Here is an 11,736-nt window from a genome sequence, read left to right on the forward strand (position 1 = left end):
TGTGGGGACTCGCCTCCCTTATGGGGACATAATGGAGGTCCACATGAGGGGAATCACTAATTTTAGGGTGAAGACTTGGTTAGGTGTGTGTGTCCTAGCTTTACTATACTTGTGGGGACCTAAATCTACACAATCACGTGTGGGGACTCGCCTCCCTTATGGGGACATAATGGAGGTCCACTTGAGGGGAATCATTCATTTTAGGGTGAAGAATTGGTTAGGTGTGTGTGTGTGTGTGTGTGTTTTGAGAGAGAGCTGTTAAACAAGTTCTGTTGGTAGAAGTGTTGGGTGGATGCACATGATGGGACTGAGGAGGTGTTAGTTGAAGGGTGTGTCCGCTCTCAATGTCATTCATACACCTTTTTTATTTTGTCATAAGAGTCATACAGCTCCAAATAGCTCCATTACATGTCACTTGTTAGACGCTTTTATCCAATTGTATAAGAAAGGAGAAAAAAGGCGGGACCAATCTAAGTGTCCTTTTTACTTGAGGGTTAAATAACACCGTTAGTTCAAAGATTACAAACTATGAAATTCATCACTATTCTTTCTCAGTTCCTTCCAATTAGATGAGAGAATAGAGAAGAACTAGGAAGTTGAGAATACATTGATCCTGTAAGACAACATAATATCTAGTTATTAACTTGTTTCACCATCTGATTGGAGGTTAAAGGGTAGGACAGAAGGTTATTTTTCCAATCAATTATAGCAATGCAGTAACAGCATTGTGAATTAATTAAAGCTTAGATTTATATTCGTAACTATTCACTGCCTTCTGTCTTTTTATGGGCACCACAAAAAATGGCAGATAGCTTCTAAAGTCCTTAAGATCAATAAAAACTGAGCCACGATGTCAAATAAAGTTCTATAAAAAACAAAACACCTCAAACTTTGAAACATTTAATACTTTGTGATGTGAAAAAACTGTACAAAATACACTTACTGCAGCAAACTTAAGAGCGCAATCATTTAAAAAGTGAGTGTTAAAGAACAATACGTGTGTTTTTATATCAAATGTATACAATACTCACTTGTGTGATATTTTAGAGAAAATCGGTACGATACATAATATGAAACTAGGGTACGGGTTAAGCTTCGTCCAAAAGTAACATGTAATAACTTGATTGTTTAATCCGGACAAACACGAATGTTACAATGTGGTTAATTGATTATTTTGTATCTTGAACGACTACTTTTTTTGGGAGCTAATAAGTCTTTTTTTTTTCATCCGATTGACTATTTTCCTGATCAGCACATTGCTCATGAACACAACATTTTAAAGAGTGCTTTTTCATGATTCTTTGTGCATTAAATCCAGTTTTAACAATCTGTTAATACCACTTACAAAGATTATGGACACAAGTGGTGATGAACCAGAATCTCCTTTTGGAATGAACCACCTCACTTCTGCTTCAGTGCCAGCAACAAGTAATGTCCTATTGTAGTAGGATTAGATTTGATTGAACAGGTGTTCATGATGTTTTGTCCCCAAAGTTCTTTTCACTGCAAGTTCATTTTCAGGCTGTTTCTTTTGTCTCCACACATCGACTGAAAGCAGATCCCCCTTGCTGTTCTGCAAGTGCTAACACCTCCTTCTGCATTCATCCATCAGGCGTCTCAGACCCAGCATTCTTTGTCAAACACTGGATACATATCTGGTCAAACCGAACGCTCCGGTGCAGAAACGAGTGCTTCCTGTTGTTGCAGTGATTTGAATTCCTTTTTTAACAGTGTGTAGACACAAGCAACAGATGCTAACTGACTGTTAGCCAGCTCATAGAGTCCTGTTGCGAACCAGGATATGTTGAGTACGCAAACGTTTTATTTAGAAATGAGTAGTACGGGTCGCCAGCACATAGAAACTGAAGGACGCTAACGTTCATGTGCTAGGCAATATGCAAAATGAGCATAGGTTGCATTGATTAGCATATGTAGCAGACGTTAGTTTAAAATTGTTTTAGCCGTTTTGAACAATTTTGGAGTTGTTTTGGGGTTTATTGAGGATGTTGAATCAATTTCTGAAGTTTCCAGAATCAAAAATTCCAGTTTTATCCAGAAAGTTAACTTATTTGTTTTCCCCGTTCGCTGATTTAGATGAATCTTTGGTAGATTTTAACATTTTTGTGGACTCTAACTACCATTTCTGATCCTAAAGTTGTAAGAACTTAATTCACCATCCTTAATGTACCTCGAAAACCACACCGAAATGGTCCATATCGCCCAATAAATGTTGTAGCCATTGTCTGCATATGCTAATAAATGCTAATTGCACCACATATGCTAGTTAGCTTCCAGCAGTTTCTATGAACTTGGGACCCTTCCTACTCATTTCAAACATAGAGCCTTCGGGTTCTCTACATTTCCAGGTTCACACCGTTGGCAACTAGACTACAAGGTAAGAGCAGAAGTCAGCAAACCAACCCAAATCCAGTTCATCCACCAGTAGAGTGTTTAAACCGAGGAGTCAGACTGGTGTCCGTGGAAGTGCTGCATTGATTTGTGTTTTAGGAACGCAGCGATGGACGTCGACCTTTTGACCCTCTGCGTGCCGGACATGGTCAGAGGCCTCTTGGTGGGGGAGGCGAAGGAGAGGTGATGGCGAAGGCGACGAGGGTGGGACTGGCGTTGTTTCACGTTGGGGTTTCCCCCCCCGACTCCTCCCCCCTCTCCCCCTGCAGCTCGGACCGGAGCCCCTAGCAGCGTGAAGACCTCCTGAGCGCTGCCGTGGCTCAGGTACTGCCAGGGCCTCTTCCCCGCCGTGTCCCTCAGCTTCACGTCGGCGCTGAACTTGGTCACCAACAGCCTCATGATGTTCTTGTGGCCGTGCATGGCGGAGATGTGGAGGGGCGTGTAGCCGCATGTCGAGCGGGCGTTCACATCGAAGGTCAGACCAGCTTTCTCAACTCCATACCTGAAACCAAGACGGAGAACATATCAGAATCAGAATCAGGGTTATTACACGTACGAGGAATTTGACTTGATGTCGTGGTGCATACATAAAAAAAAAAAAAAGAAAAAAAACAGATAGAGAACTGTTAAAAGAAAAACTATATTAACATTAAAAATAATTAATACAATTAAATATAGCAATATTTACTGAATGGAAAATCAGAAGCATAGAATATCAGTTTTTCATTGCAGAAAATATATTTAAAGTATATTTTCCTTTGTTGGAGAATAGATATTCTTCAAGAGCATTTTAATAATTTTAATAATTAATAAAAGCATTATTAATAATAATAATAATAATAATAATAATTCATTGTATTTATAGAGTGCTTTTCATGGTTTTCAAGGACACTTCACATGCTAAAATTAATCAAAACAACACACTTAAAATACATAAAACAAAACAACAACTAGAGATGGAAATCCGTTCTGGAAAGGCGAGTTTTGATTTCTGGTTTGAATGAAGATGGTGCAGTCACGGATGTGTTTTGTCAGTTTTGACAATTAAGTAAAACATGTAAATATTTAGCAGCTTATATTTTACTATTGACGTCACTGCCTCTAAAGTTCACTCCCCTTTGTGTCCAAACACAGTGGAGTTTAAAATATTTGACCCATGTGATTCGCCTCAAGGGAGCAGGAATGTGATCAGCAAACTTCTCGACATTCTTTGATTTAGATGTTTCTTGTGTACAAGTGAAAATCTTTGCCTGGTGGTTACTCCTTAGAGATCATGGGTTTGTGAATATCTTGGTCTTATCTGATGACATTTTGACAAACGATGAGATATTTAGCTCAGGTAATAACACATAATTGTAGCAAGCAACAGACCTTTTGACCCTTAGGCTGAAAACCATGTCTTAAAGATTGACTTCAGAAAACCATCCGAGCGACATTTTTGTTTTAGCTGATTGGTTTTCTATTTATTTATTTGTTATTGTTTGTCTGTTTGTCTTCTGTCTGTCTGATTGTATTTGCCCTGGTGGTGTTAAGCAGTATTTACATTGTTACTCTACCTATTTTTCTATAAAGTGAAGATTTGTTTACCTGCTTTTGACACATGCTCTGATAGAATAACTGTATGCTGTTGAAAAAACCCAATAAACAAAGTTTAAAAAGAAAACCGTCAGCGAACTAGCTAACAGCGAGCATCGTACCATAAGGTGTTGAGGACTCTGTGTTCGCCGTGCTTTGCGATCCAGTGCAGCACGGTGAAGCCGGAGATGAAGTCCTGCCTGTTGAGCAGCGACGAGTCCTCTCTGAAGAGGGTGTAGATGTCGGGCCAGGCCCCCGCCGCGCCCTTCACCAGCCAGGCGTGCTCCTTGGGCTCCAGAGGAACCAGGGACTGAGGACAGGAGCAAACATACACTCAACAAATGTTCTTTACGGGAATCAGAAACAGGTTTATTACCAGGTAGGTTCACACGTACGAGGAACATGTCAAATGTTATTGTTTCCCATTTGTTGACAAGACAAAGTAAAGAGCCTTTGTTGCTAGTTGTCAATCTAACTGAAGATGACATTACTTTACTGTCAGCATGTAAAACCAGATTAGGACACTTATGCAATATTTCCATGACTTAAATGTAAGACAATATCTAGTCAAGTCAAAGTCAACTTTATTGTCAATCTGTTTCCCACTATCCCGAATACAATGTCCATCAGTCTCACCTGTTTAGTGGGGCCTTCCTGGTCATTGGTGTTGGAGGCGGGGGTGCAGGTGGAGCTCCTCCTCCCCCCTCTGACCTCCCCCAGGTCTGCCAGGCTGTGGCAGCTGGGGGTGGGGGAGCAGGACGACAGGGAGGAGGTGGACAGGTCGTATCGCAGGCTGAGAGACGAGGAGATCAGGTGGAGGCGGTTCAGACGGGCCGCCTCGCTGCCCCCCCCCGCACGCGCCTCCTCCTGCAGGATCTGGTCCAGGTCGGCTCCCAGGCTGCGGCACATCCTGCTCCTCAGCTGGCTGCTGATTCGCCGAGCGCCCCCCCGCCGTGGCTGCGAGGAGGCGAAGCCTTCGCTGGACTCTGCGTCTTCTCGGTCGTCGTAGAGATCTCCTGCGAGCAGAGGGGGAGGAAGTACTCAGACCCTTCACTTAAAGAGGCCCTGTTCTGTTGTTTTAGGGTTCTACCTATCCTAGTGTGATATACAGGATGCATATCACTGCCTGAAACGCCTCCATTGGACTCCTTTGTTTACTTTTGTTACATAATCACATCACTATTTAACACTGGGGCTTCTATTGGTTAGCGCTCCAACACATCGTACGTGATAGGCTAAAGGGCGGCACATCTCTAAGCGGTTGACCAATCCCAACAGAGCCGGCCAGCTAACCAATCAGAGCAGACTGATGGTTTCTGGTTTCAGACAGAGGGTGAAAAGAGGTGCTGCAGCACTGAAAGAGCTTTTTGAACATTAAAGCATGTAAACAAGTCACAGTAGAGAAATAAAATACAAAAATGAACAGAATAGATCCTCTTTAAAGAAGCTAGATACCACAGTATGACATCAACACATGTTGTAATAGTACACTTTACACTTTCAGAAAATCCCTCTTCTGCACATTTCTTATACGTACAAAGATACATTAACTAAAAGGTTTAAAGGGCAATCTATTATCCTAAATGACATGTTGTGTGTAAGATGTAATATGTAAAAAACACTCTTTAATTAAGTCCAACAGACTCCAGCTCTGACCTGTGGAAAGATGCCAGGGCACCACACCAACTGTAGAGTTGTGGTCGTCATGGAGATGGTCATTTGAGTGATGGAATGGTGGAAAATAACCGGTTGGTTCCTGGTTGTCATGGAAATGGCTGTCGGCATGTTGCGACTCCAGTTTTTGACCCTGGTCTCGGCGGAGTACTTCCTGGATTTTAGACCCGCCCCTAACCGCACCTGCTGACACAGCAGATTTAAAACAAAACCAATGTTAAACATGTGTCACATGCACTGAATAAATGTCTTATAGGAGATTTGTATTGCCAACAACTAGACAGTAGCTATTGTGCATATGACGTTAACATATTTGACATAGATAGATAGATAGAATCGGAGGGATGAAACCCCTCTGTAATGGTCACACATGCAGAGCACACAGCACACAGTGATATTTGTTATCTGCTTTAACCCATCCTAGTACCAGGAGTCTAGGGTTGCGGTCGGATAGTTTAAAAATCAGCTCCTAAGTTCTATCCCTATCTCCTATTCCTTGACCTCTGAGTGAAACGTCACGGGGTTAAGGGATAGTGGATAGGAGAATTCAAAAGGACTTAGGAGAAGAGACTGCGGTACTTTAGAGAATCCGAATGCACTTTCACTATCCAACGTGTTTATGATGCGCCAGTGGACGTCATTGTGTGCGTCTGCTGCTGTGGGGAAACTATGGAAACTACAGTGTTCTATATAGCGGACTACAACATGGATGTTTAATAAGAACGAGGGACTCATCTAGAGACTCTGCACCGTACTCTGATGCTGTTTTTTTATGCTTTATGAACAACAGATAAACATATTCTTCATGACCAAAGTTGGAATTGAAATAAAAAATGAAAGTGAAACTTATGCTCGTCACCCTCTCCCTCCGGTCCACATTAATACAAATGATCCCAATACGTATGCTTGTATGAACTATGAACATATCTTAAAATCAATACAAATGTATTTATTATAAACGTTAGTCTTTAACACCTATCACTGTGTATATCACCATTCAAGCATCTTTTAAAAGTTGAACAAGCCCCACACAGCTCAGTGAAATGTTGACTTTATTTGATCATTTCAGTAAAAACTAACGTTCATATTTCTCTTTTTGATTATAATACTGATGAACGTAGGGAAGGGGGGGTGTCCGGTGCCTTGCTCAAGGGCACCACGGCAGGGCAGGAGGTGAACTGGGACCTCACCAAGTAGCTCTGCAATCTAGTCAATGGAAGCTTTTACATATTATGGTATCCATACAAAACATATATATTTTAGGAACAGACTTACACATTTCACTACATATACAAGAAACACACAGAAATGTAGCATTGGAAGAATTTGAAATGCTTGGATTCAACATTTGGGTAATGTTGTTTTGAATCAATGCGTTGTTAGACTGGGGTGTATGGTTAAGGGGTCAAACAGTGTGGCTTCATGATGGGGTTATTTGGACAACAATGGAACTCTATTGGCACAGAGGAAGACTATGTATCAGGCTTTCATAATAAGACGTGTGAAGATTTAAAGCACTGGCTCACTTTTCAAACCCGGACGATGACGCTTGGTACACACACACACACACACACACACACACACACACACACACACACACACACACACACACACACACACACACACACACACACACACACACACACACACACACACACACACACACACACACACACACACACACACACACACACACACACACACACACACACACACACACACACACACACACACACACACACACACACACACACACACACACACACACACACACACACACACACACACACACACACACACACACACACACACACACACACACAGTTTATCCGCACTATACTTCTGCCGTTGTAATAATGTGGGACAAATAAAGTAATCCTGATTCTGACCTGGTTTTGCCTGTAGCTCTTCACAGCTGCTGTTCCACCCGGACCCCCTGGAGGAGCCCGACAGCGGCCAGTTGTTGCTGGAGAACTCTGGGTCAGAGGAGGGGGAGAAGATGCTGCTGTGGCTGGAGGAGAGCCTCTGACCTCCGCTCTGATCGGGCCCCAGAAGGACAGGGTAAGCGTATTTGGGTCCATCACGGCGAGGCACCGCCCCCGTATCTCTGTCAGAGGAGGGGGTGAAGTGCTCCGCCTCTAAAGGGAGGCTCCGTCTGGTGGAGGACCCTTCCCCTGGAACAGACCCAGGGTTTGGCTCCACACCCTGGACGTAAATCTTCGGGAGCTTCCTTTCCGATGCATAAGAGGAAGAGGAAGAGGAGGATATAGAAGGAGAGGTCTGTGGATCTATGACGCAGGGCGAGGAGGCGGAGAAGGCCTTCCTCGGGTCTCCGAGAGGATAGTTGGGGGGCCACGCCCCTCCTGCTGAACCCCGCCTCACCTGGACCTCCTCCTCTTCCTCCTCCTCTTCCTCATCATCATAAGAGAGGGCAGATTTGTAGCTCTGCCTGTGTCTGGCAAGGCGTGGGGCACTCAGCAGAGGGGTCTGATGAAGAGGAGGGGTCTGATGAAGAGGAGGAACTTGACGAAGAGGAGGGGTCTGATGAGAAGAAGGGGTCTGATGAAGAGGAGGGGTCTGATGAAGAGGAGGGGTCTGATGAAGAGGAGGGTTCTGATGAAGAGGCACCTGATGAAGAGGAGGCACTTGACGAAGAGGAGGCTCCTGATGAAGAGGAGGGGTATTACGAAAAAGAGGCTCCTGGCGAAGAGGAGGCTCCTGACGAAGAGGAGGCTTCTGATGAAGAGGAGGGGTCTGATGAAGAGGCACCTGATGAAGAGGAGGCACTTGACGAAGAGGAGGCTCCTGATGAAGAGGAGGGGTATTACGAAAAAGAGGCTCCTGGCGAAGAGGAGGCTCCTGACGAAGAGGAGGCTTCTGATGAAGAGGAGGGGTCTGATGAAGAGGCACTTGATGAAGAGGAGGCTCCTGACGAAGAGGAGGCACTTGACGAAGAGGAGGGGTCTGATGAAGAGGAAGGGTCTGATGAAGAGGCACCTGATGAAGAGGAGGCACTTGACGAAGAGGAGGGGTCTGATGAAGAAAAGGGGTCTGATGAAGAGGCACCTGATGAAGAGGAAGGGTCTGATGAAGAGGAGGGGTCTCATGTCTGACCACAGGTGTGACCCCGGGCCCAAACCCAACCCTTTGCTGTCCCACTTTAGTGATCAGATGTTGGACAGGTGTGGTCTCTCTTTTCTCTGGGATCTGATTGGCTGCTGCTGTTCTACCACACACTTCAGGTGTGCTGCTCACCTGTTGCTGCTTCATGTTCAGATTTGTCTGCACGGTGGTGTTGTTGTTGTTGGAGGGCATGATCCCAGCCGCAGGTAGAATCGTTTTCTCAGCGGTGACTCCCGGCGGGGCGGGTGTTGTCCCCTTCCTGAGCTGTGGTTTCTGCCGAGGTGTCTCTGCGTTTTCCGGGCAGGTATCGGTTCCTTTCGCGGCGGGAAGTCGCTCCGAAGAGCCCCCTCCTCCGTCACCGGGAACATGTCCCTTGAATTTCTTCCTGAGGACCACATGAGAGACCCCCTCCACCTGTCGGACGGTGGCCACGGAGTTCACAAACTTCTTGAAGAGCTCCCGGTTTCGGTTCCGGTCCGGGTGGTCCCGAATGAAGTCTTTGAAGTGCAGAACCAGGTCCGCGTTTTTCACCGAGCCTCCGCTGATCTGGAGGAAATGCAACAGGGTGTCCTGAGTGAAGTCTGTGGCCATTCTGCTCCCAAACCCCGCTGTATGCTGCCTCTCTGTCGGGCTCAAAGGTCGCGAAGCTGCTTCTGAGAGGAAGGGAGCTCCGCCTGCCGCAGGTATTTATCCAGCCCACCTGCTGCATTCCTGCAGGGAACTAACAACCCGGATGTGCACAAGTACCAGTGGTGCAATGTAACTAAGTACATAACTCAAGTAGGCTACTGTACTTTGGCTAACCAGGTGCAAACAAGCCACATGTGGGGAAAATAGTAGTTTGTTTGGGACACTTTTTGTGATCTCAAATTGTATTCACCTGCAAGTGCGATTGAGAAAACACGTCATTAAAAACTCTCTGGGAATCGCTCTCACTGGCTACACCCATAATTAAATACATTTCCAAACTTTGTTGATTGATTGACATCTGACATTTACAGTGATGACACTCTGGAGTTTCTAAACTGCCATTGGATAAAAGCCACTTTTTAGAACTGTCAATCCAATGTCCATAAAGCAGGACATCGGGTCACCCTAACTGTAGGACAATTTGTAAAAAAGTATATTTTGATGATTATACTTTTGTACTTTTACTTGAGTAAAATTCTGAATGCTGGACTTTTACTTGTAACAGAGTATTCCTACATTCTGGTACTTCTACTTTTACTCAAGTACAAGACCTGAGTACTTCTACTTTGACTCAGGTAGCCTACAAGATCTGAGTACTTCTACTTGTATTCAAGTACAAGATCTGAGTACTTCTACTCTTACTAAAGTACAAGATCTGAGTACTTCTACTTTTGAATAGTTATATATTTTCATATTTCTTACAACCTAATTCCTCTAATTGTGTTTTACCATTATATGCAAAAGAAAATTACTTGTATACACAATACTACAATAAACCTGATTCTGAATATTTATTTTTGAACATGTTTTATAAGCAGAATAAATAAACTATTATAATGTTTTTGGTGTCTTTGTTAAATAATGTTAGCAGGTTAAATATATCCCAATATTTCATTACATAGTATTCCTGTGCAGATCCACTCCATCATTTGAAACATACGTTAAAATTCACATATTAGTCTTTGAAGTGCACATTATTTCAACGTCGAATACTCCCCACTACTCATTTACATTATGTTCTGCCATGAAAAATGTGCAGGTATCAAAGGCTGCAGATGCTCAGCAACACAAGCAGAAGAGATGTCCTTCACACTGTCCTCTTTACCCATTATTCTCTATACACACCGTGGCCACCAGAGGGCGCACTGGAGCAGACCTGAGCCAGCAGGAGAGCACTGGGAATATAAAGATGATTTGACCTATACTTCATATTCTCAAAACTAAAAGAGGTCCTACTTAAGGCCAAATCTCATGTTATTCTCCAAATAGGATAAATAAATCAAATGACATGCAATAAAGACAATATTATTATCTCTTTCTTAATCGTGTTTTATCGATGATTAGGGAGTTTAATGTTGGATAACAATATATTCAACTATAGACGATCTGGAGTATTTAATTGTATTTGAAGCTTGAAAAAAACATTTATAGGACAAAAAGTTCCGATCTAAAAAAATGTGGCTTGTGTATTTGGCTCCAATATAACTGCTGTTTGATGAATATTCTGACGAAGTGGTGGAGAATAGCACAGGGTCACTTTCTCTCTTAAGATAAACAAGGCTTTAAGAACAATTATAGCCGAGTTAAAAAAATGAGTGTAATCTATTGGTTCTTGAATGCACCACTAAGCCAATTTACTTAATTGCTTGTTAAAGGGATATTCTCCCTAGAGGCTAACTACAAATACTTTCCACGAAATTATTCTCAAGATCAGTTGCAGCCATGTTGGACAACATTTTGTATGCATCTGCTACTGAGAATAACAATGTTATAAAAGCAGACATGTGTCAGAGTGTGGTTTGAAATAAAAATAAAATGAAACCATTTCTTTGTCTTTTTTCCTTTTATTTTCTTTCTTTCCCCCCTCATTTTAATGTACCACTGTTATGTTTTTAGTTTGCAGTTTCTGTAGATTCAAGGAAGGCTAACATCATTTTCTTCCACATGATCTCACTGATATAGTCAGCCTAGAGTAGGAACAGCTATCTAGCCCGTATCCAGATGATGAAAAGAGAGGAGAAATGTTATTCAATATAATATATAGTGTGTGTGTGTCAATACTTAATATTCCCTTTCATGTCCATGTCAATCTGTGTTTCTTGTCAAATTTTGAGAACGTACCACGATGTACGTACCGTGATGTACGAGCCTGCAGAAAGCTCCTGAACGCGTCATAGGTGCACCTGCGTCTGAAGGACGCTAGCTTAGAGTCTCGCTCTGATTGGCTGGTTGATTTTAGAGGCGGGATCTCTCTGCTGATTCTAG

The 11,736-nt window shown here is 43.2% G+C and overlaps 1 protein-coding gene across 2 annotated transcripts; it reads right to left on the reverse strand.

Annotated features, from left to right (window-relative positions):
- Positions 1–887: 887 nt before the first annotated feature.
- sowahb (sosondowah ankyrin repeat domain family member B) lies at positions 888–10,226 on the reverse strand. 2 transcript variants are annotated; one of them, XM_079659872.1, is made up of 5 exons: positions 7,548–10,226; positions 5,641–5,844; positions 4,621–5,000; positions 4,107–4,294; positions 888–2,911 (listed from the first exon to the last, which is right to left on the reverse strand). In XM_079659872.1, the coding sequence occupies exons 1-5, from the start codon at positions 9,370–9,372 to the stop codon at positions 2,452–2,454; spliced, it is 3,057 nt and encodes a 1,018-aa protein (XP_079515998.1). In that variant the 5' UTR covers positions 9,373–10,226; the 3' UTR covers positions 888–2,451. The 2 variants fall into 2 exon arrangements, with proteins under 2 accessions (XP_079515998.1, XP_079515999.1); XM_079659873.1 differs by having other exon boundaries at positions 5,641–5,841; positions 7,548–10,225.
- Positions 10,227–11,736: the final 1,510 nt, after the last annotated feature.

Source organism: Notothenia rossii, assembly GCF_949606895.1.
Source record: "Notothenia rossii genome assembly, chromosome: 11".
NCBI lineage: Eukaryota > Metazoa > Chordata > Actinopteri > Perciformes > Nototheniidae > Notothenia > Notothenia rossii.